This window comes from Mus caroli, unplaced genomic scaffold (assembly GCF_978045245.1).
Source record: "Mus caroli unplaced genomic scaffold, Mus_caroli_1 scaffold_13, whole genome shotgun sequence".
Lineage (NCBI taxonomy): Eukaryota > Metazoa > Chordata > Mammalia > Rodentia > Muridae > Mus > Mus caroli.
In genome coordinates, this window is record NW_028227268.1 from 67,022,236 (window position 1) to 67,043,119 (window position 20,884).

Consider the following 20,884-nt stretch of genomic DNA (forward strand, 5'->3'; position numbering starts at 1 on the left):
TCAGAATCTGAATCACCAACCAAAGAGCATACATGAACTAGACATAGGCCCTCTGCACTTATGTAGCAGATGTGCAGCTCAGTCTTCATGTGGGTCCCCCAACAAATGGAGTGGGAACTGCCCCTAAATCTGTTGCTTGCCTATGTATCCCATTCCTCTAACAGGGCTGCCTTGTCTGTCCTCAGTGGGAGAGGATGTGCCTAGCCCTGTAGAGACTTGATGTACCAGGGTAGAGGGATACCATGGGAGGTGGGGACTTTACCCTCTCAGAGGAGAAGGGGAGGGAAATAAGGAGGGGACTATGTGAGGGAAGAAGGGAGTTTAGCAATCCAGAGGTAAAATGAATATATAAATAAATTAGTTAGAAAAGATTATATATATATATATATATATATATATATATATATATATACACACATATATATAAAGAATTCTCACAGCAATGAATACTGGTTGCTCAGTTCAATTTCTCCTTATTTTTCTAATTCATCTGATCTCACTCCCACTCTCTCTTATGTCTCACCTTTTTCCTTTTTATACAAGATCTCATCCTAGGGAATGATGCTACTCATAGTGGGCAGGCTTCCTACCTTAAATAATGTGATCAAGATAATCCGCTCAGGCATGCCACAGGCACACCTCTCAGGTGATTCTAGATATCATCAAGTTGACAGTTGATATTAACTCCCATGGATCCTTTCAGGACATTAGGCCCCTCATTCTATCATCATTGCATAGCTAGATGTCGGTCTCGCCTCTGGGGATCTGGAGACCTGTCCATGCACTTTCTTATCAACTTTAGCACAAGTCTATTGAAACTCAGAAGTCTACAGGCCAAGGCAGATAGCCTGTAATTCCAGCAAGTCTTATGTGGAGATGGAGGGTGGAGTCCTAGAAACTGTTTGTGCAGCTGGTCTGATTCATAGAGCAGCAAACAATAAGAGACCTTGTCTCAAACAAGGTGGAAGTTGAGTGACACCCATGATTATTCTATGATTTCAACATATGCTTCTGTGGCATATGCATGCCCACAGCCACACAGATGAATATGTATGTACATGCACATATATATCACACACACGTAAACAACATACACACACACACACAAACACACACGGGGGGGGGGGCAATCATTTTCATGCCTACCACTCCAAGCACATTCCCAGTATGCAGATCATAATTGACCTGTTTGTTTTGTGAGAAAGAAGCTCACAGAGAAGCCCGAACCTAGTACTTGCTATGAAATCCAGGGTGGCCTTAGACACTATAGCCCTTTTTTAACCTCAATACAAGTAAACACATTTGGATTATTCAATTCTCATGATTATTATCCTATTACATATCATATTAATCAGTTTTACTTAAAATACTGTATAACTTTAAATAACTCATGCTGAATTTTTTTGTAGGGCCAGCAATCAGACCTGGGACTCCCTCCTTACTAGGAAAGGCCTCTAATGCTGAGCCACTCTTTCGACCTTATTGCCTGCTTTTCCCAGGAACTACTTACCCTCATGGCAATCCTGCAAGGTACTGCAGCTATTTTATTTATTTTACAAATGGGGTCACTGAGACTTATGGGAACTAAATACGCCTCTGCCCTTTGCTCTTTGAAAACTGAATAACTGTAGGTGTACTTTGCTCATAGCCACCACACTCTCCTCTCTTCCAACTCCCCCAACAGCATCTCCATCCAAACCCTATGTCCTCCTTTTAAAATTACTTTTAAACATCCATTAGTTTTAGTTTAACGCAACTGATGCTGCCTCTATGCACATGGGCTTGGGTTTATATACTGTGACATCAGCAGACTACCAATGGTCACATCCCTAAGGAAAACTACGGTGTCTCCCCGCAGCACCAACTGCCAACAACTCCTCAGCTAGGGCCGGAAGTCTGAACCACTTCCCTTTCTGTGCTGTAATTATAGCTGGCAGCATCTTGTAGAAGTCTTGTACAGGTAACTGCAGCAACTGTGAATTCACCAGCACATCATGCCAAGTCCAGAAGACAGCATCTCACAGCTCTCCTCCCCATCCTCTGGTTCTTACACTCTTTCCATCCCTTCTTCCATGAAGTTCCTTGAGCTCAGAGAGGAAACAGAGATGTTTCGTGGACAGCTAAACGTTCACCGTTGCTTCTCCTCTGCACTTTGCTGAGTTGTGAGTCTCTGTATTAACAACCACGACCGTCTGTAATGAGAAGCTTCTCAGACCAAGGTTGAAAGCAGCACGAACACAAGGATATAAACACACATATTTAGGAGGAAGTTTGACAATATCCCCAATTAGGAAAGCATGAATAGGTATTCTCGTGAAGCTTTTGACTCCTAGTAATGTGCATTCATTATGTTTTCAGTAGCCAGTAAAAGACAAACACAATATTCAAGGCCTACACTCATACTAGGTGTCTGCAATTTGTGTCTTTATCCCATCCCCTTACACTAATGGTAGGAAGTACTAATTTGTTTGATGGGACCTATCCTGTCATAAATTGTGATACTTTTCAATCTTTAATGTAATGCTTTATGAATTAAGAACTACCACCCCATCTTAGTTACTTTTCTACTGCTGTGACTCTCATCATTTACCCATCTCTGAAATTTACAGAACTCTGCATTTGTTTCTGGAATCCTGACTGTCATCCTCTCAAACGTCTTCCTCAGTCTGATAATGACACTTTAGAGATTCTCAAGAAGCTGGTCTGCTGGCTGTAAGTGACCCCAATTCTACTTAACTTGAAACATCCCTCTCTTGCTTTCTTGTTTTCACTGGGTGTGGCGTTCTGCCTAGAATTCTCACTACCTTTATAATTTTAGAGATCTTTACATCTCAGTGAGATTTTTTTCATCTTGAATTCTCTCCTATTTCCTTAAAGTTTGTTAATAATGATGTCAACATCAAAAACACTTTGCAATTGTGTTATGTGCTCCTTCATGTTCATGTGTGCATATTAACATTTGTGTGTCTATGAGTATGCGCATGTTAGTATATTTGAATATACATATACATGTGTGAATCTGGACTAGAGGACAGCATTTGTGTCATTTCTCAGGTACCATCTACATTGTTTTTGGAAACTGCATCTCTTGCTGGCCTAGAAATTTCCCAGGTATCTGGGCTGACTGGCCAGTGAGTCCCAGGGATCTATCTGTCTCTGTCCCCACCCAGATCTAGGATTATATGCATGGGATACTATGCCCAGATACTCTAAAAGTCTTTATGTGTATATATACATGCGTGTGTACAAGATTTGTGAGAGCAACAGTACCCTGTGAGTAGTCACAGAACAAGCTCAGATATTAGTTCTTTCCTTCCACATTGTTCCTTGTTCCACAAGGTCTCTTTGCTTTAGGCCACACTCATGCCAGGCTATCTGGTTCCCTTCAGAAGAATCTGTTGTCTTCCATCTTGTCTTAGGAGCACTGAGGTCATAAATTCCGGCCATGAGTTCATGTACACTTTCTGAGACATGTGCTTTACCCGATAAACTGTATTCCCCCAGCCCATGCTCTGCTTTTGGGTCCTAGTGACTGAATATTCTCACACTTGCAAGGCAAGAACTTGACCAACTCAGCCACTCCCCAGTTCCCAAAGCATACTCCAGTTCTGAGGTGATGATCATAAGCTAGGAGCTCCCCTTCCCTCTCCCAACTAACCAGCAAGATCCCAGGTAGTGGCAACCACTCCAGTCTTGGCCTGAGAGTGATTACAGCACAGGGAAGGCTCTCTTCACTGATGCTTGTTTGTTAAGCAGGTAGTGTGGGAACAAATCTTGATCCTTTTTAATAGTATTGGTGCTGGAAACTGAACTTAGGTTCTCTGGAAGAGCAGCTAGAACTCTCACCCATTTAGTCATCTCCCCAGGACCTACCTCCTTCAGTCTCACAAGCAGTAACAAGTGTCACTATTGCAAATTTATCTCTAAATCTAAATGTTAACTCTTACCTCACTGTTACTACAGCGATGTCAGCCACTCCTGTCTCTTCCTAGCCTCACTCTCCTGAGCATTCCTATTCAAAACCCTCCTAAGACATCTCTCCATATTTACTGGATCCAAAGTCTATTGAATGTCAGGAAGAGGCAAACTCTCTATTACAGTCTCCATACTCACATATCCCAAGAGTCTGATAATTATGGTACATTAACAGTGAGGTACAACTCCTTCCATAGGAGATATGAACAAAATTCTACTACACCAGATAGGGAACCAACTTCAGATGCCACCTACATTCAACTTGGTGTGTGTCTGAGTATTATTGGGGTTACTTACAGGAGCAGAAATTATTCAAAGACACCTGTATCACCAAAGCCAACCCTAGCATCAGTGACAGTTTGAAAAAGCTGGAAACCTGGAACATACTATAGGCATCTCATTTTATCTAAGATTATCTCTCAGCTGTCTTGGCATCGTATGCATTCTTAGTAGGGAAGAGCCTAGTAAATTTGGTCAGTTTCGGGAACTTCCTGAAACTTTTCAGTTGTTTATTTCCTGAGATTAGTGAGTTTCCTTGAAGCATGGGACATTTTACCTCCTCTTAGAGCATCCTGTATCCTAAAAAGCTTTCATCCAGAATAGGAGTTTAATCTCAGAGGAACTTGCTGCACAGCACTAACCTAAGTTCTCATTCCCTTACCATCACTGGTCAGCTCCATATTCTGAAGTTTGTTTCTGTCTTAAGACCATTTACTGGTTAAATCCTTCCCTAGACCTTTCAGATCTTGGTCTCAAAGGCATATGCTGAAATAAGCCTTCTTTGACTTCCGCTGCAAGCTTTTTGTCAACTTTTATCTGGAAACATAATTTATTATTTTGCTTGTACATTTTCAGATACCCTAACAGAAACAAAACAAAACAAAACAAAATCTCAGTGGAGCATAGGTAGCCATTGGCTGTGAGGATTTATCTACACTGGCAACTTGATTGAGTTTGGAATCACCCAGGGGATAATCTCTGTGTATGTCTGTGAGGGACATTCCAGACAGGCTTTACTGGGGAGGGAAGATCGTCCCTGAATGTGGAAGGCACCATCCCAGTGAGTGAGGTCCAGGACTGAATAAAAAAGGAAAACTATGTACTTAGCCTCAGTAGTAATCACTCTGCTTTGTGGCTACAGTGTGACCAGCCCCTTGTATGCCTATGGCCGTCCCCACCACTACAGACTGTTGAAACCTTTCTTAAATTGTGAGTGAGACTAAGCCCTTCTGATTTTACCTTTTCACTTTTTAAATATTGCATTTATTTATTTGTTTGTTTTTGGTTTGGCTTACCTGCTTGCACATGCACGCGTGTGTGTGTGTGTGTGTGTGTGTGTGTGTGTGTGTGTGTGTGTGTGTGTGTGTGTGTGTGTGTACATAACCGGCACATGTGTGCAGGTTAGAAGATAACTTGTGGAAATTGGTTCTCCTAACCTGTAAGTCTCAGGGATTGAACTCCGGTGCCCAGACTTTGTGGAAAGCTTTAGTCCTGAGTCATCTCACCAGCCCCACAAGCTCTTCATGCAAGTTGCTTCCACTGTGTGTTCTGTGAACAGCAATAGGAATGACTAACAGGTTTATGTTTCTTGTAAAACATGAACTATGTTATGTTTAACATATGTTACGTTAAAGCATATCTAGTAGATCCATAGAAGTATATGCTGATCAAAACAAAATAAATAAATGTAGTGGAGAGAGACAGAGACAAACAGAGACAGACAGGTAAAGGAGTAGGAGAGAAGGGAAAGAGACAGAAACAGAGAGAGAGAGACAGACAGACAGACAGACAGGCAGGCAGGCAGACAGACAGACAGAGACAGAGACAGAGAGGGAGAAGGGAGAGTCAAACAGACAAACAGAAGGAGAATAGAGAGGAAGAGGCAGGAGAGAGACAGCAAGAAGCAGAAAAAGGAGGGAGGGAACTCTGAGAGTTGAATTTTCTTTATTTCTAATAATCTGGTTCTGAAACCCACTTGCTTTCTGAGCTGCTGAGGTTGTTAGTCAAGGCTAAAACCTAAAAGCTGATTTTCAGCCACTGAGATACCCCAAATCATATGTCTCATGCTTTTCCCAGAGAGCCCTGATTGCCCAAAGGAACAATATAATCGGAGAAATCGATTGATCTTTCACTCTTTGACGGGACATAGAGTGATCAGAGAGCAATGGAGACTGCCTTAGCAGTCAGGCTCCTCAGCCCTTCCTGTGTTTCTCCCCAGAGCCCCACAACTCTGAGGCTGGCCAGGCTTGGAATGCTCACTCCTCAGGTGGTGCAGGCAGCTCACTCAGTGTGAGCTGATTCTCTGTGGCTGCGTCCAAGTCACAAGGAGGTCCCTCCTCTCTTGCTCCCCAAACACAAAGCCCTCACACCAACCTGCCTGGTTCTCCCACGGTGCAGCTTAACACCCTCATTGGCCTACAGCGTGCCGGGGGCGGGGCTTGGGTGGTCCTCAAAAGGCATTAACAGCGTGAGAGGAGAGCCCTAGAGGCTGATGCTATCCTTTCACTCTCTGAGACCTTCTTCAGGAGACTCGGCTTTCAGACTCTTTCTGGCTCAGCTTGAAACAGAGCCCCAAGAGCAAGGGATACCCGTGGTCGTGGATTTTAAGCTCAGTAATGGGAAAAGTTGAAAATGCTTCCTGGATCCACGATCCTCTCATGAAGTACTTGAACAGCACAGAGGAGTACTTGGCCTACCTGTGTGGACCCAAGCGCAGTGACCTATCCCTTCCAGTGTCTGTGGTCTATGCGCTGATCTTCGTGGTGGGAGTGATGGGCAATCTTCTGGTGTGCCTGGTGATTGCCCGACATCAGACTTTGAAGACACCCACCAACTACTATCTCTTCAGCTTGGCAGTCTCAGACTTGCTGGTCCTGCTCTTAGGCATGCCACTGGAGGTCTACGAGATGTGGCACAATTATCCCTTCCTGTTTGGGCCGGTGGGATGCTACTTCAAGACAGCCCTCTTCGAGACTGTGTGCTTTGCCTCCATTCTAAGTGTCACCACCGTTAGCATTGAGCGCTACGTGGCCATTGTCCATCCGTTCCGAGCCAAGCTGGAGAGCACACGGCGACGGGCCCTCAGGATCCTCAGCCTAGTCTGGAGCTTCTCTGTGGTCTTTTCTTTGCCCAACACCAGCATCCATGGCATCAAGTTCCAGCAGTTTCCCAACGGGTCCTCCGTGCCCGGCTCTGCCACCTGTACAGTCACCAAACCCATGTGGGTGTATAACTTCATCATCCAAGCTACCTCCTTCCTCTTCTACATCCTCCCGATGACCCTCATCAGCGTCCTCTACTATCTCATGGGGCTCAGGGTGAGTATCGAGGGAATGGCTTGGGGCAGCATCCCACCTTTCTTGTCCATTCTGAATTCAAAGAAAGATTTAGCGTGGTGGAAAGATAGAATCAGGGAGGGGCACAGAGGATAGCGTTAAGTGGGAAATTAAGAAACAAGAGTTTATATGTATGTTAAATAGTTGCATATGAAAATTCCACACATGAACTCAAGATTTATCTCGCAGGAAAAATCAGCTTGGTCTCCTTTTGAACAGGTAGGAATTGCCACCACTTAAACATAGTAAAATCACAGCTCTATCACTTTCTTTACCTGGTGTTCCTTATTCTTTCCATGCTTTTCCACCTGTGTTTCTAAGAAGGTGTGAGACAGCTTCTTAGGGGCATCGATGTGTGGGAGAATCTGATTCCAGGGGCTTGAGGGGAAGTCTCACTTTAAATGTGTGCATGTGATCCAGGCTTAGAGGATCACATTCTGGGGGGATGCTTCTCCAACCTGCTGCCTCTTTGCTGCCCCTGCTCCACTTTACTGCCTGTGTTCAAGTTTTTCTCTGAACCAACCTGTCTGGAGGATATCATGAACTCTTCCTTCTGTATGATCTGAGACAGATATCCAGCAGTGAAGGCAGATATTTCTTTGTGGCTGTATTGGTCAATTGATTGAAATAGCAAGTTAAATCCTCTCTCTCTCTCTCTCTCTCTCTCTCTCTCTCTCTCTCTCTCTCTCTCTCTCTGTGTGTGTGTGTGTATGTGTGTGTATGTGTGTGTGTGTAGATAGATAGATAGATAGATAGATAGATAGATAGATAGATAGATAGATAGATAGATAGATATAGGTATAGATATAGATATCTTGAAGCCAGTTTTATGGCAGGTAGGGATACTGAGGGATGGGAAGTACACAGAACTCATAAGTTAGAGCAGTAGAGGTGATTAAGAGACGTGTGAGTTTCTGGGGAAATCACTCTTTTTCCCTTGCACCTTACAATCAGAGGCTCCTTCTCTAAGCGTGTGATGATAAATACTTCTTTTTCATTTTCTCTGCTTCTAAATTACTTGAGAAAGTCTGTCGGATTTTTTTTTTTTTTTGAGGAATGTAGGCGTGAATCTGTATACTTCTGGTTGTATGCTGTACTCAAATTGATCGGTGTGAGTCCTCACAATGACAATTTTGTATTCACTTAGGGAAGCGGTTCGTGCAGTAAACTGTTACAGGCTTATTTAGCCTCTCCAGTCCTCTTCTGACGTATGCCTCTAGGCAAGCCACACACAATTCTGCTGGAATTGTTTTCCCATTTGGAGAATGAAAAGGTCACATCACATCATTTCCAAGGCTTCTTCCTGCTCTCACAGTCTGTGGTTCTTTTTAAAAAGGCAAAGAGACTATGGAGGAGATAGACACAAGCTATAAATGAAAGAAATAAGCACACTCATCCCACCAATCCTCTGGCGCTGTGTCTCTGGATGCAGAGCTCCACTCCTGTCCATCTCTGAGAAAGGCAGTTATCAACAAAAAAGATCTTTCTTACTATTTACTGGTCCTTAAATGAATGGCCAGGCCCAAGTAGGAAGAGCATATATGAATGTCATAGACATGTAAAAACAGGGATGAATCTGAATAGGCAGAGAGCGGTGGCATTTTCCCTAATACCTGTGTCATTTTATCCAGCTCAGTATCACAGTTCCAGAATGTCCTATGTATCTAACCCAGAGGAAAAGACGTCCTTCCACACATTTCCAAATAACACACATCCCATAAGACCTTCTTACCTCCACACCCCAACTGTAGCAATATATTACTGTTCAAGCTAAACAATCATTTGTCTCGCATGAGTTTGGGGGGAATGCCTAAGTTTAATAGCAAGCATAAATTTCTCTAAAGTCTTTCTTTAAGTTTCACTATGTTTCACTCACACGAATCTACAGTGTCTGTGTCCCAAGCTGGTGGCAGCTCAGATAATAGCCATCCTGCTTTGTGTGAGTAATGCAATTGATGAAGCCTGTTTCAGAAGAGATGAAGTAGATGTGAATGGACCCGAGGGTTACTAAGAAAGGAGATGTCTGACTTGCCATTCTGAAAATTTAAACAGTCTTACAACAGCAGTCTGGCGAAGCAAGTCTCTTCTGTGCCACAGGCACCACAATCTTTGGACTCCTTTCCCTGGAAGGTTCCTGCCACCCACCACCATGCTTCCTTTGCCTTTTTGACTCTAGTCTACCCTGTCAATCAGGCTTCAAGCATCCTCCCCTGAGGCAGCACTTCTAGAAGCTCCAGCTGTCCTACCTCTAGTATAGATGTCATGGCTTCCAGTAATTTCCTCCAATTACAATTTATAATTCTGTGTAGACACTTTAGTTCATTGATTTCTCCCAAACCAGACTAAGCACAGTCAGGAGATAAGACTCAATTACCCCCTTCATCACTGGGCTTCAGCTTCTCTACATTTAAGATAAAAGACTTGGAAACATGGCCTCAAAAGCCCTTTGAATGTTCATGATTTAAAGAGACCCAAGGCGTAATGGTATTTGAGTTACTGGGTCTTCTGAGAAGTGTAGAGGTGTGATTGAATCTGGTTGCCACTACCTTCAGAAGGCAGCCAGAGGAAGACATAGGACAAAAGAAGCCTGTGTGTATTCAAAGCTGAATACTCACTGATGCCCCCTTATTCCAGGACATAAATTTCAATAAAGGTGTTCTTCAGGCTTAGAACACCATGGAGATGGAAATTGGGTGTTCCAAGAGTAGCTTCCCATCCATCCAAGAGGAAATACTGACAAAGTATAGCCTAATCCATGTCTCTCATATGTGACTTTTGTGTTGATAGAGGCACATATATGAACTGCATAAAACTCAACAGTGCCAGACAGGTTGTGAACAAGCAAAATAGTGGATGGATGGATGAAAGGGTAAATGGATGGATGGATGAAAGGGTAAATTGATGGATGGATGGATGGATGGATGGATGGATGGATGGATGGATGGACAGATGAACAGGATGTGTAGAGATGGATGCACAGAGAGACAGATGGTGAATTGAAGGAAGGAAGGAAGGAAGGATGGAAGGAAGGAAGGAAAGAAAGAAGGAAGGAAGGAAGGAAGGAAGGAAGGAAGGAAGGAAGGAAGGAAGGGAGGGAGGGAGGGAGGGAGGGAGGGAGAGAGGGAGGGAGAGAGAGGGGAGGGAGGGAGGGAGGGAGGGAGGGAGGGAGGGAGGGAGGGAGGAAGGAAGGAAGGAAGGAAGGAAGGAAGGAAGGAAGGAAGGAAGGAAGGAAGGACAGGATGGGTAGAAGTAGATCTACAGAAGGACATGATGACTGACTGGATGGATGGATGGATGATAGATAGATGCTTAGACAGACAGACAGATACTTAGAAGAAGAGACTGATGGACAGAGACACAAATGGATGGATGGGTGGGTGGGTGGATGGACAGACAAATGTCCAGAGAGAAAAACTGAAAGAAAGAAAGACAGACAGACAAATAGATATAGGTCAGGAAAATGTGTATCTACACATTTATTCACATATACACACACAATATTCAGGCATACACACTTTAATAAAAAACAAACAAACAAACAAAACAAAAAACAAACAAAATAATGACTGGAGGAGAGAAGGTTTATCTCAGTTTAAAATCCAGAGCTAGGGAGATGGCTCAGAAATTAAAGAGCACTGCACTGCTCACTGTTCTTTCAGGAAATTCTGGTTCACTTCCCAGAACCCACAAGGCAGCTCACAACTGTCTGTGATTCCAGTTCCAGAGGATTTGATGTCTTCTTTTGACTTTTTTGGACACCAGTCAGGCACCCAATCATACCCATAATATAAAATAAATAAAAGAAAATATTTTTAAGAGGTTATGTCCAAAGGAATTTGAGGCAGAACTGAAGCAGAAACCATGGAGGGATTCTGCATATTGTCTTTCTCCTCATAGCTTGCACAGATACCAATTGTATACAGCTGAGGCATACCTGCCTAGGGATGGCACCACATACAGTGAGCTCCCACATCAATTAGCAGTTAGGAAAATGCTTCCCAAGGGCTAGAGAGATGGCTCAGTGATTAAAGGCACTGGTGCTTTTTCCAGAGATCCAGGTTCAATTCCCAGATTCTAACTATCTGTGACTCTCGTTCCAGGAGAACCAATGTCCTCTTTTGGCTTGCACAAGCACCAGGCACTCATTCATGCAGGTAAAACACCCATAAACATTATTATTATTATTAAAGGAAAGGAAGAAGCCTTATGACCCAGTCTGATCTGAGCAATTCTTCCATTGAGGTTCCCTTTGCCTGGGTGACGCTATGTTTTGCCCAGTTGACAGCTGAAATGAAGGCTAACATCTGTCAGGTAAACACAGCTGAGTTAGAAGAAGGAGAGTCTCCCAGAAGAGGCTCAGTAATCCTCATAAGGGAAATACAAACAGCTGTCCTCAGGTATTTTAATTTATACCATGTCTTTTGAGACAATGTGGAATGATAATTGGAACCATGAGAATACCAATAATCTACCATGCATAGAATACCATGCGCCCTGCACTGACATGCTCATCATCTGCGGAACACCTTAGCGCCCTCACTCCCACACCTTCTTATTTCTACATCACTGCAGGAATCCCTCAGGTCTTTCCTGTTCCAGATGTATCCAAAGGGTCAAATCTCACATTCTCAGAACAAACTTTATGTAGAGGTCACCACTAAGTCCAAGAGACAGGCAGACATGCTGACCATACAGGTGGATACATAGGGCCCAGGGGCTCCTGTAAAGTTCCTGGTTTTAAGGAGCTTGTGTATTTTAAAGACATAGGATATGGATTTGTGGAGCTGTCGAGGTGACCTTTAATGGGCCATTTTCCAAGTTTTCTCCAACTTTAAAGACTTTCTCTAAAGTGTCCCATCAGGATAACTGCTCTTCACAAAAGCCTGTTCATCATCACACACAGTCACACCCTTCTCACATACCTCGAACTTGAAAACACCATGCCTTATAACTCAGTGGGATGATTCTAACAGAGCTCGAAACTGTATAGGACAGTTCGAGTTTTCCTTCTACTTAATGACCTGTTGACCCATCAGGCTCCTTGTCACCACCGTGAAGGAATCTCAGCATGACTGGTGGCACATGAAGGGGTGCTTCGACCTGAAGTTCACAAGGTAGACATAGTGCTCAGAGAAGGTTCATCCAGGAAAACATACAAAGTTGTCAAACACAAGGCTTCTTTTCTGGTTCTTTGTTCTCTTTCTAGGGAGCTTAAAGCCTGCGCACAGCAGTACTGGAAGGGCTTTTCTCATGGTGCCACACAATAAACTGCTCTACTTTCTACCTCAGATGCAGTGAAAAAGGGGTCCCTTCCCTTCCATTCCTAGGAGTACAGGGTGTGGTGCTCCCTTGCCCCAGTTACCTAACTTTGGAACGAGGGGTTAGGACAGTCTGATCTTATAGGTTATTTGGTGACAGGACCAGGAGTGAATTGGGGCTAACTCAGCTTAGACTTCCCTGTCATCTTTGATTGGGTTTGGAATCAACCAGGAGACACACCTCTGGGCATGTTTATGAGGACATTTCCAGAGAGGTGTGACTGAGGGAGGAAGACCCACCCTGAACAATGGTAGCACCATCCCATGGGCTGGAGTTCGAGGCTGAATAAAACGGGGAAAGAAAGAGGTGAGTTTAACACAGTATCTGTCTCCTTCTGTTTCCTGGCTGGGATGCAATGTGCTCATCTGTTTCATGCCCTGCCTTTGTGACTCCCTCACCTTAATAGACTCTCCTCAAATTATGTGTCAAACAAACACTTCCTCACCCAAGTTGCTTCTTGCTCAGTATTTTTGTCATAGCAACAATAAAAGTAACTGACACTCCCACCAAACTACCAAGTCAATGTTGGAAAGGAATAAACAGTCTAAGAGAAATTTAGGGTGATGTTGGTAAGCAAGCAAGGGGGGAATGCCAGAGGACTAAACAGCACTGGACTCACCTCGAGGTATGTGATAGTCACACATTATTAGAGTTCCTCTCATCTGGTGCAACATCACCATAGTCCAAAAAAAAAAAGTAGATCTAAGGGAGAAAGAGCCACCACCAAATAGAAAGCAGTGCTCTCTGGTGCCTGTGGGCTTAGGAGGAAGGGGACCATGGGCTAGAGCTGCTGCATCTTCAGAAGTAGGTGGTCCTTAAACAGGCTAGTAGAGATGGCAATATAATGTCATGCTCCCATTCCAAACTTACATTACCATTATGACAAGGATTACCCTATATCTCAATTAAGATGAATATTGATCATTTAAATGCTGCTGGATGTGCAGGAGAATCAGAAAAACAGCATGTTGCGTGTTATGCTGGTCAGTAGAGTGTCAGGGCATTTGCTGAAAAGGGGCTGGAAGTGTATGATTCTAAGAAATGTGATTCCCCTTCACTGGGATGAGCGTGGGAGATGCAAATGTGGAAACTGGGGAAAGTTGATGCACAAGCCCCTGGAAAATCCACATAGCTCATGATCACACTCAAGATGCCACGGGGGCCCCCAGTGCAGTGGTTTGAATGAGAATGCCCTCCATAGGCCCATATATTTGCATGCCTCATCCCCAGTTGGTGTACTGTTTGGAAGGATTAGAAGGCATGGCCTTTGTGGTTTCAAATGCCCTCACCAGGCCCAGTGTCTCTCCTCCCCCGACCCCCCACCTGCTGTCTATGGTTCAGGATGTAAAGCTCTCAGCTACTGCTCTAGCACCATGCTGTCTTGCTTTCCACCATGCTTCACCGTGATGATCCTGAATAACCCTCTGAAACTGTAAGCAAGCCCCCAATTAAATGCCTTCTTTTGTAAGAGTTGCCTTAGTCATGGTGTCTCTTCTCAGCAATAGAACAGTGACTAAGACACACAGCAACGATCATAACACGCATGAAATCATAATGTTTTGTTTTCTGGAACCTCCTATCACATGGCATAGGGTCTTGACTCTAATGATATATCTAACAAAAGGGAAAGGAATGAATAAGTGAATGGAAGGGCCTAACTACTATGTTGTTGCTGCTGTTGTTAATTTCAAGATTCGCCGTTTGGGGTGTGCATGTGTGTGTGTGTGTGTGTGTGTGTGTGTATGCATGAGTGTGTAATATTTCCTAACATACTATAGAATTAGAACTGTATGGAATTGCACACTAAAAACGTAGTTTCAGTTTTACCGTATCCTGCCCACACCCTTATCCAGAGAACTTAGATTGAATTCTGCCTCCAGTGAAGTGTTTAAATTTTTCAAAACATTTTTTTAAGTGCTGTTTATATACCTCCAAAGTTTCTCATGGGAAAAGCAGTCAGCCTTTTCTCCCTAACCACTTTTCCACTTCTCTTTCAGCTGAAGAGAGATGAATCTCTTGAGGCAGACAAAGTGACTGTGAATATTCACAGACCCTCCAGAAAATCAGTCACCAAGATGCTGTGTAAGCTGCTTGCTTTGTTCAATGTTTGTTCACTCTTGTTTATAAGAGCAGAGGTTCCCCTCCCCCTTTGGTACTGATGTAATGGTGCTGGCTAAGATGTCCTTCTTGGTTTCCAGAAGCTTCTGGAAGCTGCCTGTTTTATTTCATCTTTGGTTTTGGACATTCAAAGGCTTTTGCTAGGTTACAGTTGCTGAGGTGCCTTCCAAATACTATGAACTAAACCAAGTTTGCAATGCTGAGCCTGAACCCCACTCTTCCTGTAAGATGAGGTAGGGATGGTTTCTTAACTTATATGTGCTCCAACATTCTTCATGCATGGGGAACAGGTCATGGTGGATCCTGCACTCACAAACACACACACACACACACACACACACAATGTTTTATAACTCACTTCAGTAGATTATAAACTCCCAATGGCCATGTAGTCTCTGTGGATATTTTTATTCCAGATTAAGAACAATTAGTCATGATTTACCCAGAACATTGTATCAAGACTTCATCTTGTTTAAAAACAAAATAGTAAAAATAGACTTTTTATTAGAAGTGCACATACTTGTAAGAGACAAACTATTTTAAGAGATCCAGGTGCTGAACATCCTCCCTCACAAGGATGCTAGAGAAGAAAATGGACCCCTGGGCTGGGGAGATAGATCAGTGGTTAAAGCATTTGCCATACAAGCAGGAGGAGTAGGGGCTCCATCCCCAGGAAGATATGTAAATGCTAGTGGGAGTGACCACCCTTTTATATTTCCCCTCTTGGGAGGCAGAAACAGAGGGTCTACAGAGCAAGCTGGCTCTGGAGACAGGCCCTATCAGTGAGCTCTGAGTTTGATTGAGAGAGCCTGCCTCAGTAAATAAGGTGGATGGGTGATTGAGGACAACTCTTGACTCAACCATAGGCCTATGCACACACAGACACGTTCACACTCATGTTCAAAATGCATGCACATACATGCACACACCTCCATACACAATACAAAGGGACACTTGAAAATGAAAGCAAAACAAAAAAACAAAAAAACAAACAAACAAACAAACAAAAAAACAGCACCAGTCCTCCAGGAGAGACAATAATTAGATATGTGAAACTTATTATAAATTTTCCAAATTACAACCTACCTTTACAAAAGAAGAAGTCCCCAGGCTCATGTGCCCATGACTCATGGAAACTGGGCCCTCTGTGGACAAAACCCAGAATCTTCCAAGGTGGTCTTTTGACTCTAATAATCATATTCTTTGAGGCTTTTCATCCAGAGGTGGATCTTGTTGTGAGGAGGCAGGGAGTCTTTAATATGTCTCTCCTTCTCCCTTTGATCCTGATCTCAGTGTTTGCTGGTGTTAGCATCTTAGTAGCAAGCCTGGAATGTAGCCCCTGCATGTGCAAGGCCTGGGTTCAATTCCTAGCATGCCACACACAGGAAAAAATAGATTTGGGCTCTGTGCAAAGCCAGCCTAGGCAACCCAAAAGGAACCTGTCTCAAAAAGTAAAAAAATAAAAATAAAAAAGACTGGGCTTTAGATCAGTGGTGGAGTGTTTGCCTCATATGCGTGGAGCTCCAGCTCAGTTCCCAGTACTATTAAAACAAAACAAAACAAAACAAAACAAAACAAAACAAACAAACAAAAAACAGAGCAAAAAAGTAATAATGACAAAATGTAGACCATTTGACTTCATTGTAATCAGGAATGATGAGCAGAAGTGGGTGGTGGGAAGACGTTTTATTGAGGAAAGAATATTATAAATTCAAAAGAATATTCCAGTTACTTTTGGAAGCACACTGCATAGACAGACAGCTTACCCTAAAAGTTAACACCAAAAGCAAACAAAGGTTCCAGTTTCTGTGAAAACCTGGAAGGTGCTCATGGGCAAAACTGCAAAATGAAGACTGTGTACCCATCTCTCAGCCTCAGAAGGTGTCAGCTCAAGGCTCTTCTCCCTTCGTCCTGAGACTCTCTTCTCCTCCAGCTCTGTTAGATCACCCAGATACAAACATCAAGCAGTGCATCACAGGAAAGGATCTGACAGCTTCCTAAAGAGGAAAAAATGCTTGCTTATCTTTGTGGTGCTTCAGTGTCCCAAGGAGGAACAATTGGCACACCCATCCCTGCCCTGGGGCTGGAAATGAGAAGCAGGAGATCCCGTGTACTTCTGACTCAGGAGGACAGGGTCTTCCTCGCAGAATCAACACTGTGATTACAGTTGTTCTGACTCTGTGTCTTACCCAGCCCATCACAAAATCAAAAGGATCAAAGAGACTCCTAATGAGTTTTAGTTTTGTGTTAACTGCTTTGCACTGCTATGACAAAACAAAAGGAAGAAGGCTGGGGATGTGCATGGGTTGGTAAAGTGCTTGCTGAACAAGCTCGTGTTTGATCTCCAGCATCTGTGTAATAAGAAGCTGAGCATGTTGGGTGATGTGTGCTTGTAATCCAGTATCCCAAAGCTGGGTGGGTGAACACAGGTGGATCCCTGGGCCTTGCTGGCCAGCGGTCTAGCTGAATTGGTGAATTCAAGGTAAAAGTGAGACTGTCTCAAATCAAAGTGGGCAGGTCTCCTGAGGAATGATACTAAAGTTGACCTCTGTGCCCCACACCCCAACACACACACACACACACACACTACACAAGACAGACAACATATACAAGACACAACACACACATAGGACACACAAGACATATATAACAAAGAAAAGATTTATCTAGGTTCATCTTTGGGCCTATTGTGAAGAAGAGGGGCGGGGGAGAGGAAATGGGCAGGTCGAGTTCTCAACAAAAAGGACATTAAGTTGGAATGGGGCATATTGGAGCACATGGAAGGAGTTAGAGAGGGAAAAGAAGGAGTAAACGTGAATATATTTTATTATGCATACATTTATGAAATTTTCAAAAGCAAAATTTTCAAGTAAAAGTAGAACTATACATTTTAAAAGAAAACTGAGGCAATTGTATAGAAAAGTGGTCCTAGATACATACAACTAATTCTCATGTTCAAATATTTTTTAACTCTGGGGTCACCTTTGCCTATAGCAATCATCCCTTAGCCAAGGTGGTAGGGAAAACCTGCTAAAGAAGAGGAAGGCTGGGCGAGCATCTTGTCCTCCCCTGATCTACTCCCACTTCCTTTTCCAGTTGTCTTGGTCCTCGTGTTTGCTATCTGTTGGACCCCTTTCCATGTGGACCGGCTCTTCTTCAGCTTTGTGGACGAGTGGACTGAGTCCCTGGCTGCTGTGTTCAACCTCATCCACGTGGTATCAGGTAAAGACCTGGTAGTTTTGGTGACTCAACTATAAAGTGGCTTTTCCTTCACTGTCCTGAAGGCTCAGTACATAAGCAGCTCTGGGGACCTGGGGATCTGGGGATCTGGGGATCTGGGGATCTGGGGATCTGGTCTTCTGTTCTGGAAACAGCAGGTGCTGATTTGTATTCAAAGATGGGTAATTTGTATTTAAAGATTAAAAATGTTTAGAGGTTACTTTAAGGAAACCCCCAACTCTACATGTGATAATTACAACAGGGAATTCTCAGTGATCATCAGTGTTTGACACCAAAGACATACACGGAAGAAATGGTTTTCCCAAAGGCACAAAGCTATAAAAACCTGTTAAAATTCTAAGCTATTGAATTTGAGGTTCAGGGGCTTTTCCTCCAAAATAGAGAAGCTATGGCGTTAGCTTCAGGGCACTTCCACCAGCATCTGTTGTTGCTGGCTTATTCTGTGGGCTCTGAATTCTCAGGATCAAAACCAGAAGCAGACATAAGATGCATATTGGCAACTTGGAAACATCACATCTCCGGACAAAAGGAAGGAGAGAGGGGAAGGGATGGCAAGGAGAGAAAGCTCAGACACCAGACTTGCCTTGTATAATTCAGCCATTTCTGACTCTGAGCATTTGTACCCAAATACACGTTCTCTCTCTTCAACTGTCTCCTACCCATGTCAAGGTCCAGCTGATGTCAGTCACCTCCACTGAGTCCCTTATGACCACAGCAGTCTCTGTTATGACCGAGTAACTGCCGTAGACAGGCAGTTGGTATCACAATGCTTCTTGTAGATATCGTTCTGTATCCCTGTTACCAACCTTGCCAAGAATCCTGCCTCAGTTATAATCTTCCAATTGAAGAAAAAAATTATAGAGTATTCACGGGGAAAAAAGTCTAAATCTCTTATCTTTCAATGTGCTTTGGAGTTTTACGAATGTCCTAGTAAGCGTTCAGTCAGAGCCTGAATGAACAAACATGTCTCCTCATCCCAGAGAGGACACGGACCATAGACACAAAACAGGGATTCCATCCAAGTGTAGTGTGTTGAAGCAGTGAGTCACTAGGGTTCCTAACAGGCATGTGAGCAACTTACAGGCAGGTGTTACACTGAAAAAATATATGTTTCAGTAATGGCTGGCTCTCTATGGATCCTTGGGAAGGGACCCAGTCTCATGACTCTCTCCCCAAACAACTGTTAACTGTCCATAAATCTTGGAAGGAAGGCACGCAAACCAGAGTGCCCTTCTGTAGTCTCCAACGGGTAATCACAGCTGACAGTTCTAGACAGCCACGGCAGCGACCAAGTCAGCCTGGAGGACGTTGTTTCTCCGCACTCGGCTTCAGGCAGAATACCCAAACTCCATTCTCCAGAAGGAGCTGAAGAGTGTTTATCTAAGGGCCCAGAACAGAAGAGGGTCACTATCCTAGCCTCCCTTCAGCTTCAGCGATGTCTTAGAGAAACAAAACAGGAGATGATAGTAAATGAGTGTGCATGAGCTGGAGAGACTGCGCTGTGGTTAAGAGCACGCACTTCCCTACAGAGGACCCAACTTTAGGTCCCAGGCTCTGTATCAGAATCAGGTTTCTCTCATGCCTGTAACTCCGGTGCTAGAGGATCAGATGCCTTCTTTTAGCCTCTGTGGGAACTGGAATTCATGAACGCATGTGCCTGCGCATAGACACACACACACACACACTCACATAATTAAAAAATAAATCTCTAAAGAAAAAGAGTGCATGTATAACAAGCAGAGAAAAGACAATATGCAAGCCGTCTGGAGGACAAAATAAATGGTAAAACATAACTATTCATTGGAAGCGCTATCGCTGAAGCATGAGTGGGTAGGAAAGGGACGTGGCACCGGAGCAGTTGGGAGTCGCCCTCTCCCAGAGGTTTTCCCCAAAATGAAGAGTTTCTCCAGGGATGGTGTGTTGACTGACTTACCAGTCTTCAACATGGCTACTGCTTCAAAATGTAGCTGACTAAAAATCCAGTGAAGAAACAAGCCTTTTTTCTCTGATACTTGAACGTCTAGCATCAGTGCCATCACCCAGCACCACCGCACTCCATGTTTGGGTCCTGAGTGCACAGGCAGATCTCCCCACAGCGTTTTAAATTCTCAGGGAGTGTCCTGTACACGCCACTGCTTCCAGGAGAGGTGATCAAAGGGTTCCAAGGCCTTTGCTAAATATTTACATCTTTTTCCCTACCTTCCTCCATCCCTCATTGGCAGGTGTCTTTTTCTATCTGAGCTCCGCTGTCAACCCCATTATATATAACCTCCTGTCTCGGCGCTTCCGGGCGGCCTTTCGGAATGTTGTCTCTCCTTCCTGCAAATGGTGCCATCCCCAGCATCGCCCACAGGGGCCTCCAGCCCAGAAGATTATCTTCTTGACAGAATGCCACCTTGTGGAGCTGACAGAGGATGCCGGCCCCCAGTTCCCTTGTCAGTCATCCATCCACAACACCCAACTTACCACCGTCCCCTGTGTTGAAGAGGTACCATGAAAGGAGTGGTCAGAAGGCCACTTCCGAAGGCCTGGCTTCTGTGATTGACATTTCTCTACATGCCAGCACTGCAAGGAGGTGCACTCTGTCACCTCTGCCTCCTTGCATGCCATTAGAGAGGTAATGTGGCTCTTAGATTCCACCTACTCTTTACTTTTTTTAATGTTAAAACTCAGACTTCGCTCTGGGTCCCAGAGCAGACATTACACTCCATCTTTCTGCATTGTGATTTTTTTTTATAACTGTGATTGTAATGTGCCACGGGAGTCTCACTTCAAGATGCTCTCATGATGGGTGGGTTTAGCCTAGTAAAGGTGTTGTCGAGTAGCTAAGCAGCACAATACAGTTATCCTAACCTCCATACCCAGGATGCAGGAGAGACCTACTGGGTAGGAACTGC

General features: G+C 43.9%; 1 protein-coding gene across 1 annotated transcript; it reads left to right on the forward strand.

Annotated features, from left to right (window-relative positions):
- Positions 1–6,590: 6,590 nt before the first annotated feature.
- Nmur2 (neuromedin U receptor 2) lies at positions 6,591–20,484 on the forward strand. The gene is made up of 4 exons (XM_021178251.2): positions 6,591–7,292; positions 14,627–14,711; positions 17,844–17,969; positions 20,210–20,484. The coding sequence occupies exons 1-4, from the start codon at positions 6,591–6,593 to the stop codon at positions 20,482–20,484; spliced, it is 1,188 nt and encodes a 395-aa protein (XP_021033910.1).
- Positions 20,485–20,884: the final 400 nt, after the last annotated feature.